This window comes from Zeus faber, assembly GCF_960531495.2.
Source record: "Zeus faber genome assembly, chromosome: 21".
NCBI lineage: Eukaryota > Metazoa > Chordata > Actinopteri > Zeiformes > Zeidae > Zeus > Zeus faber.
The window spans coordinates 14,617,287-14,637,286 of NC_137208.1; the positions used below are offsets into that span (position 1 = coordinate 14,617,287).

The 20,000-nt window shown below is 46.7% G+C and overlaps 1 protein-coding gene across 1 annotated transcript in view; it reads left to right on the forward strand.

Moving 5' to 3' along the window:
- Window positions 1-20,000, forward strand: part of LOC307246486 (voltage-dependent calcium channel subunit alpha-2/delta-1-like) — a 93,349-nt gene that overhangs the window by 43,381 nt on the left and 29,968 nt on the right. The window contains exons 7-21 of the mRNA XM_080022421.1: window positions 5,938-6,069; window positions 6,829-6,898; window positions 8,028-8,078; window positions 9,229-9,328; window positions 12,895-13,053; window positions 13,885-13,989; window positions 14,265-14,343; window positions 14,638-14,687; window positions 15,235-15,324; window positions 16,131-16,214; window positions 17,586-17,669; window positions 17,812-17,886; window positions 19,291-19,362; window positions 19,490-19,561; window positions 19,736-19,797. Coding sequence (XP_079878547.1) covers window positions 5,938-6,069; window positions 6,829-6,898; window positions 8,028-8,078; window positions 9,229-9,328; window positions 12,895-13,053; window positions 13,885-13,989; window positions 14,265-14,343; window positions 14,638-14,687; window positions 15,235-15,324; window positions 16,131-16,214; window positions 17,586-17,669; window positions 17,812-17,886; window positions 19,291-19,362; window positions 19,490-19,561; window positions 19,736-19,797 — 1,285 coding nt within the window. The remainder of the gene's footprint in view (window positions 1-5,937; window positions 6,070-6,828; window positions 6,899-8,027; window positions 8,079-9,228; window positions 9,329-12,894; window positions 13,054-13,884; window positions 13,990-14,264; window positions 14,344-14,637; window positions 14,688-15,234; window positions 15,325-16,130; window positions 16,215-17,585; window positions 17,670-17,811; window positions 17,887-19,290; window positions 19,363-19,489; window positions 19,562-19,735; window positions 19,798-20,000) is intronic.

A 20,000-nucleotide genomic window follows, 5' to 3' on the forward strand; every position in this document is an offset into this window, starting at 1 on the left:
ATTGGAATTCTCATTTTGGGATTTTCCTCCGTGCTATTAACTGTTTTTTCTTTTCTTTTCATTTTTTTTTTTTTTTTTTTTTCAAAGCTTATGATAAATTACCGGTTTAATGTAATCAACCAATCTCTCCGGTCCACAAAGCGTGACATCTCAGAAAAATCACATATTTAGTCATTTAGCAGAGACATTTATCCAAAGTAACTGCATTGGTCAGTCACATTTAAATTGACCGCAGCAAAGCAACTGTCAGCAAATTGCTCAGAAGGGTTGGGAACTGGGCAGGGGGTGGCGTGGAGGGAAGGGTGGAAAATCCTTTTGAAGGTAGAGGCGTCAACATTTGGAGAGGTACCCTGTGTTTTCAGAAGACCAGAGGGTTCACAAAGTATTATTTCGAGACTACAGTATTTTGAGTCAACCATGTGGATTAGCCGTAGCAACAACCCCAGAGGTCAGACTGAAGAGTGGAATTTGGTTGGATCGGTGCGCGGTGCTAAAGATAATGTCCTGCCATTGGTGGTTGTGGTGATGGAAGACCAGCAGGTGATGGTGTGGAGGTGCTGGAGTTTTGAACCTGACCAAATGGAGACGTGAAGAGGGTGGAAACGTAAGGCTTGTTTGGGCTTAAATACTCAATGATCACTACAGAAACAGATTAGATGATGTAGTTGTAGTCATGACAAACTCAATTCTCCCCAGCTCAGCCATGTTGTGTGTGTGCGTGCGTGCATGTGTGTGTGTGTGTGTGTGTGTGTGTTGGAATCCATAACTCCCCCAGCTATTGCTGCCTATGAGTGTGTGATGGCTCCACACTTCCTCGGGACCCCGAGGCTGATTTTCACACATACTCATCAGGGCCGTGCACTTTTTACACTCATCCTTTACACTCCCGTGTTGTCAAGGGCTTTAGTTCCACGCGCACACACACAAGTTGTTTCTTTCGTCCTTCCTCTTATTATCCTTCCCTTTGTCATTTTGTTTTCCCTTCCATCCCTCCTTCCTTGTCCTTTTCACTCCTTTCATGGGAGTTAATGTATTCTGTTTGATAGTTGGACAACATCTGCCGTGTGTGTATGTGTAAGAGAGAGTGAGAGAGACAGGAATTAGGAAGCGGTAAAGTGTTATTGTGAGTGCATGGCCCTCCTTGATATGATGATTACAGGTCTCTCGCCATCTCAGCTGCCTAACCAGTAATTACTTTGCCACCAAGTACCAAGTCAGTGCTTGGTACGCCATCGGAGAGCTGTTCCCCCTCTCTTTTCTGGTATCCTTATCTTATTTCAACATTCATGGGAATTCGTTGTACTCCAACGTTGTGGTTGTACCATTAACCTCAACGTCTATGGCGGCATGGCGACTGAGTGGTTAGCCTCACAGCAAGAAGGTTGTGGGTTTGAACCCGACCTGGACCTTTCTGTGTGGAGTTTGCATGTGCTCCTTATGTTCACACGGGTATCTTCGCACCCTTAAAATAAATCCAAGTCACGTGCACACTCCTGCTGATGCCCTTGAACAAGGCTTTGGCTCTAGAGCTTGAGTTGATCAGTCAACGTGCTATGGCTGCCCACTGGATAGATGTCCCCGAGGGATCAATAATATTTTGATCACTGTATAATCACGAACTCCAAGAGCTGAGTGCCTTCGGTGGCTACATACTCATGATTTTATGGGATCGATTGAATTTCATCTGTACTATTGATTATCATTCTGTCATGTCATTGATTCCTAAGTGGGTCATCTCTTTAGAATCATTCATTTTATTGTGTGTTCTGTTAAACTCTGCCTCCACCTCTGTGTTCGGGCCCTGGCAATGTTCTCCATCCGTGTTTGGAACATTACATTACATTACATTTAGCAGACGCTTTTATCTAAAGCGACTTACAATTATTCAAACACTGACGGACGCAGCCATCAGGAGCAATTAGGGGTTAAGTGTCTTGCTCAAGGACACTACAGCATGCTAGCAGGAGGAGCCTGGGATCGAACCAGCAACCTTTAGATTACGAGACGACCAGCACTACCTCCTGAGCTACCGCCCCCTGGAAGCCTCAAGCCATCAGGGTCACCGTGGCAACAGGGCAAACAGAGCCGTCTCCTTTCCAAATCCACTCCGGGGGCTCCATAAGCTGGGAAACATATTGGGCCTGCCCCATGATCTCCTAGCAGTTGGGCGTGTCTGGTGCACATCCATTCATTGTCCTCACCTGCCGATTCCCATTTAGACCCAGAGGTGCTGGACCTGATCCCAGCTTACTCGAGGTGCGAGCCAGAGGGACGCTGAAGAGCATGCTATTACATTGCGGCGATTGCTTAAAACCTAGGCAGTGACAATTTCATTTGACCTTTTTTCTCTGTAAGTCGGCTGAAGTTTTTTTTTTAAGAAAAGGGATATCAATATTTTGAGGATGACTATTGGCGTTCTCATAATGACGTTCACACACTGAAAGCTAGAAGGTTCTATGGAGTTCAGAAAATCTTTCCCTGACAACAACATTTAACTATATCGCGACTCCAGACGGTCTTGTGTCACAAGGTTAAATATTATCATTTCATATTGCCCAGCCCTAGTTTTTATCTCTGTTTTCAGCAGAGACCTAACTCCTGTGTAGCATATATGTAGTCTCTCCAATGATACAGTGACTCTGTAGGACGTTGGGGGATCCAGGTTAGTGTTGCCCTCTGATCGCGAGGAAGAGCGGCGAGGAAGTGTTGACCTTGTGACTGATGTGTCTCTAAGGCAATGTCGGGTTAGCTTTGCATGACCCTGCCTTGATGGATATGCCCTGTCGGTCATTAGGGATAGAGTGCTCACATGCGCGGGGCAAAGAAAAGACACACACAAACAGACCATCTCAATCGCGCACACCAACTCACTGCTGAAAATCTGACACCGTGCCAGATAGGCCTGACCGGCGCCCGCGTTGCCGCGGCGATACGTCCCTCCGGCGCCGCGACAGACACATCTCCACGGAGATGGATGTGTTTATGCTGAAGCTCTGGTTTGTTTCCGGTGTTTGGCTTCGATTAGAGGCCACAGCCCTTCCTCACCTCTCCTGGCCATTACTCTGTGTGTGTGTGTGTGTGTGTGTGTGTGTGTGTGTGTGTGCGTGTGCGTGTGCGTGTGCGCGTGCGCGTGTGCGTGTGCGCGTGCGTGCGTGCGTGCGTGTGTTCTGCTGTGCTCCTGCATTAGTCCTGACACCGTGAAAATCTGAGCGGCTTGCTGTGTGTGGTCTGTGAGGTGAAGCTCTGCATCTCATCGATTATCAGCCTCCCATTCCACGGCTGTGCTGTAATGCACTCATTCTCTTTACAGCAGTGTAAATATACATAGTATATAACCTAATACTTGTTATATAATCCTAATAATGTTGCCCATTGACATCTATTGCAACCCTGCCCCCCTCCCCCCAGTGTTCATTCTGGACGTTTTTCTACGTGGAGGTGGAGGGACCAAGGGATGCCACTGATTTATTTGTGAAATGTGAAGCTTGAGACTGCACTGTGCTTAAGGGCTGTGTGAATAAGCTTGTATCGACTTGACTTAAACAATCCCTTGCAAAGACACAAACAAACATGTTTCCTCCCTTTTTATCTACCATTTTATTTTTTGTCACGGCCATTCTCTTCACAGTATATTTTCGCGACGAGTCGGATTGCAGTTTGTTTGCTGTGTAATGATCGTAACGCAAATTTCGACTCTGCTTCTCCGCCACTTAGCGAGTGGCCACTGAAGCCCATGTCTGCTGATGGATCTCAAGAGCGGTTTGTTTGTTATTATGGTATCATCTAGAGGGAAAAACAACAAGCACTCACAGTTAATCTCCAAGATCCCTCTTCCCCCGACTTCCCCCCTTGTGACTGATGTCACTGCAACCGGTCGTACAAAATCCATTTCTGGCAGTTCCATGGGGAGCAGCGGGAACAGGCCTGGACAAATAGTCTCAAGGCATCACGTGGACAGGCTCTGCACACACACACGCACGCACACACACACACACACACACACACACACACACACACACACACACACACACACACACACACACACACACACACACACACACACACACACACACACACACACAGACATACTACCCAACCCAGGGGAGCCATTCAGGGCCGGTCCTTAACTCCCCCTTCTGCAGCCCAAGCATGGAGAGCATGGAGAGGGCTATAGGATGGGCTATGCAGGGGTAGAAATTCGGAGGCATCATGGGATTGATTGGAAGTACCGAGCGATCCACAGCGACTGATTGGCTGCAATATTTATAATTTTCTGGCTTAAATCACAGGCTGTGGAGCGCTGCCGTGCGGCTGTTGTCAGTCCTTTCTGCGACCGTACAGTCGGACTGCGCCTTTACAGCAAAAGGCGGACTGCGCAGCCAAAAAGCCATTCATTCCTCGCTCCTAATCTCATTTCCTGCCACCCCCCCCCACGTCTGTCATCCCTTCCAACATTCTTATTCGTTAAGACGCCATGATGTCCATGTAAGCGGACAAGATTAAAAGGCTTAATTCAAAACACTGTACCGAAATGTCCTCGTGGCTTCATTCTGAAAGATGAGTGTGTGAACATAGGATTCAAGAAAATCCCCGTTCCTTCAATCTCGCCGTCAGAGCAAAGATTTCTAATAATACGATTTCAAGATCAGAAATTTGCTTCCTTGTCTATTTGTGCGGAGAGTCGTTATTTTTAATTTTTTTTTTAATACATGACGTTATTTAGGGATACGTGGTGAAGATGAATGTGAACGGACATTAACGTCAATGGATATCAACTTAAACATACCGTGGATCCCTTTTTTAATCCTCTGGTTTTTGGTGTCGGGCAGGGGGATGACATACAGTATGTGGCTAAAGCGGGGGACAGGAAGCAGTTCAAGTCACGTTTCCCTGCTCTGCCTCAGAGAACCAGTTCCGCATGTATTATTGCATGTGCTCGTGTGCTTGCCTATTGGTGCAGGAGCAGCACCTGACATTTAGAATTCACTCACGACGTCGGGAGTGTTTCCTTTGTTTCACACTCCAATGGCTCTGAATCCTTTTTGGGTTTTTTTTGGCCGGACAGACATTGAGGCGCATGCGGGGGGTTCTTGCATGTGTCACAGAATCTCACAAACCGAGAGATGGATGTGTGCTGGGTGGACGTAGGAGTAGACTAGTGCTACAACCCTGGTACAGTATGAACTTGTAATGTAAGGACATAGTTATAATTGTCGGTGAAATATAGGGTGGGAAAATGGGGTTTTGGGGCTTACAAACACACTACTATTACGATTACTATCAAACTAAAGTGTCAGAGTGTTTAGCCAATTACTGCCGCACTGGGTCTAAAATGAAACCAATTGTGCATTTTAACTTTAAATCTCTTCCCTTGATGACCACTAATTTACCAGGGGAGAGGGTGTATTCAATCCCTGTTTGTCTCTTCCCCAGTATCCCTCCCTGTGTGTGTGTGCATGCGTGTGTGCGTGCGTGCGTGCGTGCGGGTTAAGAAACAGTCAATGCGGTGCAGGCATGTCATCAAAGCCGATTGATGTCACTTTCAATATCTCTGAGGAGACTGCGTCTCCTCCATCACTGTCAACATCCTAATTGGGAAATGTGTGTGTGTGTGTGTGTGTGTGTGTGTGTGTGTGTGTGTGTGTGTGTGTGTGTGTGTGTGTGTGTGTGTGTGTGTGTGTGTGTGTGTGTGTGTGTGTGTGTGTGCGTGCGTGCGTGCGTGCGTGCGTGCGTGCGTGCGTTCAATATGCAACTTGTGTTTCAGAATGTCACAGAGTGAAACTTTTCAGAGCAAAAGACTGTTGAGACTTGACATTTTGTGCATTTGTGCTTTTTTATTTTCTGCTTCTGTACACTGCATTTATGTGTGTGTGTGTGTGTGTGTGTGTGTGTGTGTGTGTGTGTGTGTGTGTGTGTGTGTGTGTGTGTGTGTTACAGCCACTATTGTGCTGAATGAGCTCAACTGGACAGAGGCCTTGGAGGACGTTTTTCGGAAAAACAAAGAGGAGGATCCTTCGCTCCTGTGGCAGGTGTTCGGCTCGGCTACTGGATTGGCTCGCTACTACCCAGGTGAGCGGCTCGGTGGCCAATAGGGAGGCTGAATCGCAGCCCCAGTCAATTCATCTGCATTTTGTTCTGTCTGGTGTCAGCTTACGCTCCACACGCCACTCTTAAATCACACAGGAACCGAAGCACTGCGGTATTCACATGTTCAAGTATTCAGATATTAATATAAGCATTCATATTTTCCTGAGTTCCTAAGTTTTGTGAAATTGAAGTTGACGACAAACAAAAAAAGGGATGTGAACCTAGACAGGGTTTTTTTTTTTTGTTTTTTTTTCAATTGTCCTCTCTGCGAGGGGTTTCTTAACTCTTTTTTCCTCAGAGACCACTTAAATCAAACCTGATTCAATCTTATATTCACTCCAATTAAGCATCGTCATACTCTTTTTGTCATGTATTTATTGGCGGCTGGCGGTCACTGGTTCTATTTCCGTGTCTTTTTGTGGGTACAATATATTATAACATACAGTGCAGTCATGGATCTTGTTACTCTATAATTTATATTTGAACCTTGTGGATATTTGAACCAATATCTGAGTATTAGGAAACATATACTTACTGTGGGGGGTCGCGCACCCCAAGGTTGGGAATCACGGCTCTGTTATGCTCCTGCGACTTCGTTATTTGTTGGAGCCGAACCTCACCGATTTTACAGGAAGTGGCCACACCGACACTTCTTTGCTCTGGTCAAAATGTGTCTGTTTCGTGAGCCCCAAAAAGTGCCATAAACAAGGAGATTTTATGTTTTTATTTTCTTCTCCTCAGCCTCCCCGTGGATGGACTCAAGTAAAACGCCCAATAAGATCGACCTGTACGACGTGCGTAGACGTCCCTGGTACGTATGGAAGATGGGAGATGAGAGTTTATTATTATTATTAGTTACTATGTCAGTCTGGTGCTATTGATCTTCTATTTTCACAGTCGTGCACGCAGATACGCACTGCACACAACTTTTAGGGTCACGCATTATCATTGAAAAGCGGGACACGCACACATGCACTTCCTCACTTACTCAACAATAAGATCCCCACTTGAGCAACTGCATCACTTAAAATCTGGAGGTTTTGAGCTGGATCATAGGGTGGTCATAGAAAATGCGTCATTGTGCTCCTAAAAAAATAGTTCTGTGGTGACGTCTGGCCTGGAGCCACAGATTCTCTTTCACCCTGTTATGTAATTTCATTAGCTTTAAAAGCCCCGCCGTCCACCAGCGATGCTCGGGAACAAAGAAAGATACGACTCTTTGTCTTTTGAGGGGTTTTAGGGGAAGAAATGCAATTAAGGCCCTCAAAGATATGACTGCTTTCAAAATGGGAACAGGAGTTATATTTGTGTACCTGCGCTAAGATAATAATAATAATAATAATAATAATAATAATAATTATTATTATTATTATTATTATTATTATTATTATGACAACAATAACAACAGCAACAATAATAACAATAATAATAATAATAATAACAATAATAGTAATAATAATAATAATAATAATTATTATTATTATTATTATTATTATTATTATTATTATTATACTGAATGGGTTAAGCCTGCCTGACTAATTATTAGAAAATGCTATTTTAGCATAATCCAGTTATAAGTACTGTATATAGAATTGTATGTTAGGATATATTTAAAAAATTCTAATGTTTAAATAGATAAAAAGTGCGATATAATAGACAGAAATAGACAGTATTTACAAAGTGCGTGCAAATGGTAGTGATAAATACATTTATGAAAAGTCCCCCGCTTTAAAATGTATGTGAAGTACAATATGAACACAGTGGGAAATGCATCTCTGTATTCTGTGTCCGTATCCGTGACCCCTTGTGTGCGTGTGCGTGTGCGTGTGCGTGTGCGTGTGCGTGTGCGTGTGTGTGTGTGTGTGTGTGTGTGTGTGTGTGTGTGTGTGTGTTGGGTGCGTGCGTGTGTGTGTGTGTTCTGTCCGGTCATTGCTCACCAGGTACATTCAGGGGGCGGCGTCGCCGAAGGACATGCTGATCCTGGTGGACGCGTGAGTGACACAGTCCTGATTCATCTTTTACATCGCACCTCGGTGGTGGTGGTGGCGGTGGGGGGTCCTGATGCTAACAACCCACCCCCATCACAGCCACCCACTCAAACTCTCCCACCTTTCCAACCGAAAACATTCCCCGGAAATAACAACCGGCATTTCAAACAGGGGGGAGACCGGCCTCATTATTGCCTCCTCCGACTCACACTCACACCCTTCAAATTAAGGTAGTTAAGGTGTTTGCGGTTCACAAAGCGAGGAATCCGAAATGGGAAAAACTCTTCCGAACTCAGACGTCTTAAAGACGTTGCTGTGTTCCACAACAGTCAAACGAGCGCGTCCCGTGTGCGCTGCAAAGCTGCAGATTTGCCGCAATTAAATGTCCCCGGCGCCGGAAGCTAAGTGGCGCGTCGCTACGCCGAACGGGAAGACGAAATCTACCGTCCGCTCGGAGGTCGGTGACGGCGGCGCGGATAATAGGCGCCGTCTCCGGGCGGACAAGGCGTCGGAACGTCGGGGAAAATAAGGTTCCGCCGCCGCGGATCTGCGAGACGAACGTTAAACGGAAAAGCCTCCGCCCGCATATTTGTCAACCCCGTCAACCCCATATGTTTCCATCGCCTGTAACCGCAGGAACCAATTAACAGGCACAGTTACACCGTAGGATCCCAAGCCGGAGCCTGTGTCCGGAAAAAACAATCATTAAGTAGTCTGGTGTTGACGCCCGGCGCTGAGATTTTTAGTGACTCACTTTGTGCTTATGCTCACGGTTCCTGCGCTTGCCGACTCGTTAGTGGAGAGGCGATGATGGCTCACAGCTCTTATCCTTAATGTGAAATAATGATGTCGGTGTTTTGCCGCGGCGGTAGACGGCTGAGTGGCGGGGTCGGCGGGGGTAGAGAGGACCGCCGCTGTCTTTGTACTTAATTACGGCTCGCTGATGCGTCCGCGGCGCAGCGTTTTCCGCCGTGGAAGTCTTGGCGTCGCCAAGGCTAACGGTTTCGTGATTCATCCTTAAGTGCATTTTTAGTTCATTTCGTTTTTTGCCTTTCCCACGTGTGTTATTAACTCCTCCCGTCAAAGAGTCGCAGTGAGCAAACGCCGAGCACGTGGGAGAATGAAGTTGCACCTTTTTTTCGCCGTTTTCTAGGAGCGGTAGCATCTCGGGGCTCACCCTCAAACTCATCCGGACCTCGGTCAGCGAGATGCTGGAGACGCTCTCCGACGACGACTACGTCAACGTGGTCTATGTAAGTATACACCGCTCTGCTATGTCAATGTCGCCGCCAGACGGGCTCGTCGCGATGGCAGTCGCTAGTCCGCTTCGTCGACGTCCTCCGTTTTTTACGTCCAGATACATTGCATTTTGTAAGATCGCCCTTTGACGACATTCAGCAGTGTCAGCCAATCAAGGCTGTGAAAAATAGTTGTCAACGCAAAGCATATTCAACACATTTTTGACCCTGCATCTCACTGCAACAAAGGCAACCATTGTTGCCGTTGTTGCACACTAGCATCGCCCACGAAATGTCTTAAAAGAAAACTCTGGCATTTTTTAACATAAGCCTTATTTTTCAATCATTGGGAGTCAACCAAAGTGATTTGCATCATAATCTGCTTTGCTTTGTCTATTATTATTATTATTATTATTATTATTATTATTATTTTTGCTGGTGTTCGCAGGGCTCTTTCTGATGACATCATCAAAGTTGCTTGCCTGACACAATTGTTGGCCCAGGGCAAAAATATACTGTATATATATATCTTTTCAAATCGGCCGTTAAGGGCATTATACTCGAGGTATACAGTATAGTCGCATGCGTTGCGTTTTTAAACGCACATGATGCTGTATGTTAATGTGGGCAACATGGGTTTGAGCGGCCGTACCCGTGTGCTTTGAATCATTGGTTCAAACATGCTGTGACCTTTGGGATGGACTCAATGCACCGTAAAAAAGGATGGGTCTTCATTGTGGCTGCATGTGTGTGTGCAAGCATGTGCACTTGGTGTGTTCATGCATTTGACTCATTTCATTGTGGTTTGTGAGTGTGTGTGCGTGCGTGCTTGCGCGACCAAGGAGGTTATCGGGTAGGAAAAATTCTTCCCCTCCACCTTGCTCTACAGCTCTCTGCAAGGCCAAGCACATTTGCGCAGAGAGAGTGGATGACGCACGGCCCAAGAAGCCCCGAAACGCACCCCGAGGGTGAATTCTATAGGGTGACCTATATCGTCAAACGTTTGCATCCCATCGAAATCCAGCGACACCCAGAGCGAGGGAAATCTCCATCCATCTGCATTTAACGCCCAGTCGGCCCGGACAGATTCATGGTTCTTCCCAAAAAGGCGTCGGTCGGAAGAAATACAACGCGGGGGGTGGAGCGTGGGGGGCGGGGTGGCGTTTACGAGCTGTGTCCGAGATTCGATCGATCGACCCCCACTCTCGCGACGGCCGCGGGAAAAGCAAAAACGACCCTTCCCCCGACACGCGCGCAAGACAAGGTCGATCTCCGAGGAGGATGGAGTGTGGAGAAGGCGGCGTTGCGCCCGACTTCCCTGAGTGAAATTCCCAGACGCTCCTCTCTCTCTCCTTCTCTCGCTCTCTCTCTCTCTCTCTCTCTCTCTCTCTCTCTCTCTCTCTCTCTCTCTCTCTCTCTCTCCCGTAAATGAATTGGGCTTTTCCTGACGCGACGGACGCCTCGTATATCTCCACTTGTCCTCTGGGGAGCTTAGTAGAAAAAGCGAGCCGTCTCCTCTGGATCGCCTCCGTTCCCAGCGCGGCGCTCGGGTCAGCGCCTCCCGTCCATTAGTAAATGAAACGCTGTAGCCCGGGTTTGTTTTTCCTTTCTTGATCTCTTGTCCTCCCTCCCTCCTGACTCTTTATTTTCCTCCGCCGAGCTTGAACCCGAAGAAGGCACCAATATCCAAACAATCGACCCCGCCACAGGGGTTCCCCAAACTGTTTCAGTGCCGAGGCCCCTAGGGGCCACGCGACGCTGGCTAAGGGGTTGAATCTCTCCGTATTTAAGTGATGCTGGCTCAGGTGCCGAGCCTGGATGTGACGAACGGTTCATGTATCAATGTGTCTGTAGAAGAAGGAGTTCGGTGCGGTTTTTCAACTTTCGACGAGGTCTTAGTCCGGGACGACCTTTGAAACCGTGAAGCCGTTAAGATCCGGTACCTCCAAAATCACACGTTAAAAAAAAAGGCAGTTCCCCGCCTCCATCGGTGTTGCCTTTGCTCATTCCTATCCGTTCTGCCCCCGTCTCCACCGCTCCGCCCCTCCTTTCCCTCCGGGGTTCATTCAGAGGCTCGACTTCGATATGAACCAGACCTTTGGATATTTTTAATTACATTTCCTTTCCATTTCCTTAATAAAGCGATGGTTTATGTATTTATTTATTTATTTATTTTAGTTTGGAGTCCTCTAACTAGCTAACTGAAAAGAACTTTTGAGGCTAATGAAATTAGAGCGGGAGGCAGGCTCATAAGTATATTGATGGCTCGGAGCCAGCCCTGAGCCAGATTCCCCTACGAGCCTTCTGAGAGAATAATGCAGCGCCAGCCGGGTTTCCAGCCAGGGCTACAGGGGAGGAAGTGGCATCGGATAGATCTATTCTCACCTGTACGACTGACTGTGTGTGTGTGTGTGTGTGTGTGTGTGTGTGTGTGTGTGTGTGTGTGTGTGTGTGTGTGTGTGTGTGTGTGTGTGTGTGTGTGTGTGTGTGTGTGTGTGTGTGTGTGTGTGTGTGTGTGAGAGAGAGCGAGCGAGAGAGAGAGCGCAACTAGGTGTTAGACTGCACTCCTCTTGGGTTAAATACATACAAGCACACATAGACATGAATGCACATACACAACCATTGCTAATTGGCTCGAGAAACAACCCCTATCCGGTGTGTGTGTGTGTGTGTGTGTGTGTGTGTGTGTGTGTGTGTGTGTGTGTGTGTGTGTGTGTGTGTGTGTGCTTGTGTGTGCGTGCGTGTGTGTGTGTGCTCATGTTGTCGAATCATTATCGGTTGCCGGCGCTCTCAGCCAAAACAGATGTTTGGTATTAATGAGCAGCATCTTGATCCTCAGTCGATTGTGTCTGTGTGTACGTGTGTGTGTGTGTGTGTGTGTGTGTGTGTGACTTGATCGAGATCCATCTGCGCCTCCGGCTTTTTGCTTTTCATCAATAACTGCGCTGACACTGGATGCGTTCATTTCATTCTTGCACCACCTGTTCTCAGCCTCTAAACGACTCAATAGTCATGTTCTGTTGTTTTTGGGTGTTTTTTTTGTTTTTTTTCTTTTGTTTTGTTTCTTTTTTGTTTTTTTTTTCATTTCTGCCATCCCTTCCTACTCTCCTGACACCCCTGTGGTTTCCACTTATAGCTCCCTTCGGTTTGTGCTTATTTAATTGCATATATCCGAAATTTTCACATTCATTATTACATTACATAACGTCATTTTGCACTGAGACGCTTTGGTCCCACGTAGTAAATTCTTTTGGATTTTCTTCAGGTTTTTTTCGAAAAAAGGTTTATACGAACCTCTATGGGCTAATTATAACCCCCCCAACCCTAAAAACAAAATCGATTTTCAGAGAGTACGATTAACCGGGGTGTTCTCCTGACCCCAAATGGAGTGGGCTCTCGGCCCCAGAGAGCACAACGAAGGGAGACGTAAAAAAAACAAAAAAAACATACATATTTAACACAGCAAATATGTGCGAGTGCCTTCCCTCTTGCCTCCCGTCATCCTTCCCTCCTCCTCCTCCTCCTCCTCCTCCTCCTCCTCCTCCTCCCCCTCCCCGCCCGCCGTCCCTCTGTCCCTCCAGTTCAACAAGATGGCCTCGCAGGCGGCGTGCTTCAAGAACCTGGTGCAGGCCAACGTGCGCAACAAGAAGATCCTGAGGGAGGCCGTGAACGCCATCACCGCCAAGAGCATCACCAACTACAGGGGCGGCTTCGAGCTGGCCTTCCAGCAGCTTGCCCCGGTACAAGCCGGCTTCGGCGCGGCACCGACACACGCGGATGGACGTGTGTGTGTGTGTGTGTGTGTGTGTGTGTGTGTGTGTGTGTGTGTGTGTGTGTGTGTGTGTGTGTGTGTGTGTGTGTGTGTGTGTGTGTGTGTGTGTGTGTGTGTGTGTGTGTGTGTGTGTGTGTGTGTGTGTGTCCCCGTCCCCTTGTGTCAGTGGGCAGATAGGATCAAGGCGTCGGGTTCGGTCGTTCTTTTGTATATGTATTTTTGTATATGTATATGTATTTGTATACAGTATATGTCGAGTATATGGAGAGTCAGTTTCTACTCCAAAGTCCAGGTCTGCGAAACGAAAGATACTTAAGTGCAGATGCTTGAAAAATGTACTTAAATACAGTGACAAGCTTAGTGTCAAAGGCCTTTTCAACTTCCCACCACAGATGATCGTTATCTTCATCCAGCGTGGGCACGTTTCGCCCTCTTCTGGTTGTTAAGGGAATTACATTCCTAAACTCTAGTTTCTCAGATTCTATCTTACAAATTTGTGTAGGCACACGTGTGTGTGTGTGATTGGTAGATTGAGGCATATTTTTCCCCAGCAGGAAAAAAAAAAAGCGAGCATTTATGGAATTTGCAAATGCTTGTTATTTTCCATTATAACTGCATTGATATCTGCAGCTCTTCCAAATGCGAAATATTGTCGACATAATGAGAATATTTGTCAACTCTACATTTTCTTTTTTTTTTTAGTTATTATTTGACCTTTATTCATTTATTTCGAGGCTGTGTTGCTGAAAAACACATGGATACGGATAGTAATATCTGCGCGCGTGTCTGTGTCCCGCAGCTGAACGTGTCGCGGGCCAACTGCAACAAGATCATTATGCTGTTCACCGACGGGGGAGAGGAAAGGGCACAGGAAATCTTTGACAAGTACAACCCCAACAAGACGGTGGGACAGGAAGTGACACACACACACACACACACACACACACACACACACACACACACACACACACACACGCGCACATACATGCACACACACACATTGTACTTCACTCTGTAGATCCAAATAACAAATGATCTTAAAGGGCCTTGCCCTGCCCGGAGGGTCTGAAGACGTGTTTGAAACCCCTGCTAAAAACCCCAAAAACCTCCTGAATCTTGAGTCTTGTCGTACTGCATCTTGCCTGCATTCAACTTGTCACACTTTTCCTCTTCCCGCAGGTGCGCATTTTCACCTTTTCCGTGGGTCAACACAACTACGACAAAGGACCAATACAGTGGATGGCCTGCACCAACAAAGGTTCCAGAGTTCTGATCAACTTCTGATGTCACATTCTGAAATACAATCACAATTCTACGATTTTAGGGGTTTTTTTTAAACCCAAATACAAGGCTAAATCTCCTAATTGTTTGACATAGCTGATAAATAGCGTGAGGGGGAAATATAGGATTTCTCTAGAATATAGTGAAGTGGCATAACGCGTTTATCATGATTAATTTCTCAAACCATCCAAACGCTTTCCTGTTCTGTGATTTTCTCAAAATATTTCATTTTTATTCATCATGTTTTAATTCTAATCTGTCTTGCTTTCAGGCTACTACTATGAGATTCCATCCATAGGTGCCATCAGGATCAACACTCAGGTAAGCCCCTTTACTTCCAAAAACACCAAGAACACTGTTACTCTGTATCAGGGGTTCTCAACTGGTGGGTCCCGATCCAGAACGAGGTCGCTGGTTCATTTTGACTGGAACGCGGGCGTATATGCCAGTGGTTTATCTGTTGTTATCCTGATGTTATTATGATTTTTTTTTTTTTTTTGCCTTCTAGATAAAACGGCATTTTGGAAGCTCGCAAAATAATTTGCTACGGTTTCAATAACATCTTATTTTACTGTGTTTGTTTTGAGCCCTTATTGCACTTTTTCGTTCACTTTGTGTTTTTTAACCTGCACAAAGCTCATGGCGGTTTACCGCGGTTTTCATTGTGGCATATATATTGGACCGATACACATCTTGAGTTATGTCTGGGTTTTGCGGCAAAACGTCTTGGGAGCAAAATCTGGATCCTGAGGCCGGACCCGTTGAGAGAACGCTGCTCCCTCGCGCGCTCTCGGCGCCCTCTAGCGGCGGGATGGTTGCTGTGCACGCACGTGTTGCTCCTCGTCTCACTGTCCTCCTTTTCCCGCAGGAGTACCTCGACGTTTTGGGCAGGCCGATGGTCAAGGCCGACAAGAAGGCCAAACAGGTTCAATGGACCAACGTCTACCTGGATGCACTGGTGCGGACACACAATTAACACCTGTAGAGTGCATTTCGACAAAGTGGACTTTTTCCTTAACTTCGTGTAATGGTTTCACACGGTGGTGTTTCTTATTTGTATAGTGATGCATTATGTGGAAATGACTTGGCTCTGTTCCTGGAGGGGGAAAAACGATGACATACCGTCTCTCATATAGATTGTTTTCTATATAAACGCGGCCGAATCCCGGTGGCCGAGGCCTTCGTCCAATCGTGCGATAAAGAGTGTTATTCCTACAAATCAGACTTATGTAAATAAACGCCGCTTTAATGAAGTCGAGCGCCCGAAATAGATCCCGCGCTCGGGGGGCGGCGGCGGCGGTAAACGGCAGCTACGCGCACGGCCTCGTGAACCGAGACGACTTGTTAGTTATTTTCGTTGGGCGCTGCGGGAAGTCGCCGAACCTTGCGGCTTTATTGCGCCTCGGCCGCCAGCGCCGGCGATAAGTCGGCCCTCGTCGCGCCTGAGACCGGGCCGACGCGTTTCTGGGCCGTTCCCGTAGGCGGTTGTTGTCTCTCGTCCCCCGTGGCACCCGGGGAAGATGCGCACTGTCCGTATTTCTGCAGATGTTCGGCCTCCGTTCGTGTCATCAATCACCGCGGTAGTGAAAAACCAGATGCCCGCTTTATGTCTTTAACACACACAGGCGCGCACACACAGACACGCACACACACACACACACACACGGAGCTATGGTAAATAAACCAGGTTGTACACTAGTGTATGTCCAGACAGTTTGGTTTATTTGTCGTATAAACCGTGTCCATGTGTCCCCATGTGTTTAGGAGCTGGGCCTGGTGATCACGGGAACGCTGCCAGTCTTCAACAAGACCAACACCAAAGCCGATAAAGAGAGAGGCGTGAATAAGGTGACCACGTGAGCCATTTAGCGTTTCCCTCACAGTACCTGTTCTCAAAGTTGTTCAAGCTGTCAGTGGTAGTAACTCACGTTACTGTAATTGAGCTCCGCTCTCAGTTTTTTTGTTTTTTTTGTTGGTTTTCTTTTGGAGTATTCCTCACTTTTAAACAGACTTGAAGCGGCGCTCCATCAGATCGTCTGTGTCGGGTGGTTGGGTGGTGACACTACACGTCCCAGAATTCCATTCGAAAAGTTTTCTGGGGTTTTTTTTTTTTTTTCATATGAGTTTGCTGAGGGTCTTTTCTGTGAATGTTTATCCATATCCACCACAACTACACCCGACTCATCAGATTTCTTTGTGGCGGACCCCGCCACCAGCGACGGAAACGGCATTATAGAGGAGCACATTGCAGAGCAAAAAAAAAAAGCTTGAACGGCTGTTTATTACGTGATGACAGCTAAAGTAAGCATCAGATACGGATTTACGAGGAAGAAATTCCTTGTGTATGGAAATGCACCTGGCGAAAATAAAAAACGATTTTGATTTAGAACAAAATATTCTCGCGGATTTCCACTTTAAATGGCCAAGCAGCAGCAAATATTCCCACGGATTACCGTTTTGAATGCCGCTGCTTGGTAGAATGACGATCAATCCATGCGCAAATCAACGTAGAGCATTTTGATCCATCCAGTCTGTACGAACCATCCATACAGTGAGCAGAGGACACCGTCTCTCTTCAAGCGTGACCCTTTGACCCCAGGAACACAGCATAATGTTTTCCAGACCCCCAAACAATATATAAAAAAATTAAACAATAAACACGCTGTGAATACCCACAATTAGGGTCTCGTCCTTTTTTGTGTCGTGCCCCCTCCCCCTCCGCCTCCCCCTTTCTTTTGTTGTGGCCCCGTCACGGTTTCTTTTTTTTCGTCGATGGCCTGTGGTCATTCGCAGCCCTCCCAAACGCTTCCACAGGAAGGGCGACCGAGCCGGATCGGACCCGCGGATCAAGAGCGCCGATGTGATCCGGTAGCTAAGTGCTTCAAGATGATCAAGAGAGAGCGAGAGAGAGAGAGAGAAAGAGAGAGAGGAGGCTAGAATATCTTCCACCCAGAGTCCGTGAGTCACGGTGGCGTGTCGGGCTTTTGGGGAAGGCGCTGTCCAGTTTTTACATCCCCTCTGGAAATCACTCGAGGGGCTGGGGGGGCGGGGGGTCGACAGATGGACTTGAGTCATACCTAAAGAACGAGCGCGCCCGGGAGGAGGAATAAAGTCGATGATCATCCCTGAGAAACACGATAGCAGCTCGTTGTGCTAACTGTGGCGGCTTTTCTTTTTTTTTTTTTTTTTTTTAATATATATATCTGTGTCATCTGTCAGAAATTTCAAAGTCAGCTCATCTTGGGGGTGATGGCCATCGATGTCTCCCTGGAAGACATCAAGAGACTGACGCCTCGCTTTACTGTAAGAACGCACACGCACACACACACACACACACGCGCGCACACACACACACACACACACTCACACACACTCACACAATGTCGTATAAAACCGCTTTTTATTTTAAAGCTCTCGTATTTCCTTCTTCCACATTCTCTCACAGTTCGGACCCAACGGGTACTACTTCGCCATTGACCCCAACGGCTACGTGCTGCTCCACCCCAATCTCCAGCCAAAGGTACGTATGTCCGATCGCTCAGCTGCGGGTCCAGAGGGACGCCACGTTTCCTCCCCCGGGGGGGGGGGGGCGTCCACCTCGTTTGGTAATCTCATTTTCGCCCCGAAAATGTCTTTTTCCCCCTCAACCAAACGTCCCGTCACTTTACAGCGGCCGATCTGCGACGCCGCGATCTCTTTTCCCCCCCCGGTTTAGGAGTTAAATGTGACTTTTGCCATTTTTTTGTTCCTGGTTCTGGTTCTGCCTGCTCCAGAAACATAATGATAATACTGTCAGCGGGTTAAGGTTTAACCACTTACCACAGCACCATGTTCAATGCCACCTGCCAGTAATCTCTGGGACAGATGTCCTTACAGCAACATTGCAGTGGGATCGTATTTCAGAGTTGGCCGACGCCGCGTGGATCAAACGTGATATTTGCATCGAGATGTTTTGGGTTTCTACCCTGGAGCAGCAGTTTGGCCGAGCCGAGGAAGCGATGTGAGGATAGCGTGCTTATCTGACGCACCGGCCTAGCTGCGTTTGCTTCATTTGGCACCTCCCGGTGTTATTTTTGCAAGTCTCCATTAAATGAGTTTGTTGGGAATGGCTGCGAAGGGCGTGTTCGGAGGGACCGGCGGTAGGCCGCACGGCTCCCATTGACCTCAGAGATAGCGCGCCGCTTTTCTCTCGGAATTTAAAGGTATAATACGATGGATGAGAAGAACAGTTTTGTGGCGTCCGACGAGCCGAACTCGTAGGTAAAACGGGTGTAGATGGTCCTCGCAGGTCCTCCCTTTTGAGCTACTATTCCGTAGTGAATGTTGCTTTTTTGAACCTAGTTCACAATTACCTTGTTCACTGGAATTGATGAGTAGCTACACAGCACCTTTACTAGTTTAATAAGGATTAATAAAAAAAAAAAAGCACCTGAAATGACTGAAAAATGCTGAATGCCTACAAAATAATTCACTGTGGGAATACATGATCATGTACACTATTGAATGATATTTAACCTTAACCTTATTTTTTAATTATTGGGAAAAATACTCACTTAAATCCTAATAAATAAATTAATTAATAAAATTAATAAAAAAGCAACTACTTATTAAATATTGAAAAAAGTTTTTAGTCTCATTATGCCTGAGGATTTATATTATTTCTATGTATGTATTTTGTATATTTATACACATACATACAGGAGGAATTAGTAAGGGAGCATCTAATGAATCGGATCGATAAAAATCGTGAAGGAATCATCACAATCCTAACGCTACCATGACCCCCTACCCAGGGTTTTTTAATACCTTCCGTTTTGCTGCTTCCGATAATGTTTCTATTTTGCAAACAAAGTCCAAAAAGAACTTTCCTCGTACTTTGTCTCAGCTGTACCTCTCACCTCCTTTTGCCTCGCGGCTCCTGCAGAATCCCAAGTTCCAGGAGCCGGTGACGCTGGACTTCCTGGACGCAGAGCTGGAGGACGAGGTCAAAGTCGAGGTGAGAAAAATGAGATGCTCTTAATCCTGGACAACAGCGTACAATTCATATCAGAAATATTTCATGTAGAGTATTATTCCGTTTTTGATCCTTTTTTTTTTTTTTTTATTATTTTTGTGAATAATAGATCAGGAAAAAAATGATCAATGGACTGAGGGGCAACCACACAATACACACGCTGGTCAAATCCCAGGATGAGGTAATGACGTGTGATGGGCACTCACAACACGGACCGAATCAGGAATTTCACCAATTCACAAAAAATACACATTTCACCTCGGTGGTGTTCCTCCCAGCACACTGTTAAAGTGACTTTTTGTGTATTCCTTCACCAAGTTGACGAGCAGTAACCCGTTTGTCTTTGCCTCCTCAGCGCTACATCGACAGAGGCCTGAGGACGTACACCTACGCCGGCGTGGAGGGGACGGACTACAGGTGCGGCTTTTTCGGAAATGCATGCAGCTCGTCCTCAGGAAGTGGGGAAACTCCAGATGCCGCAAACGGTCCCATTTGGGAAAATGTTTGTCCTGTTAACCTTTATTTAAAAAAATGAATTAATTAAAAAAAAAAAAAAAAGCATTTTGCCTCTCATGTGGAGTGGAAATCCGGTCAAAATGACAGTCTGCGCTGGGATTCCG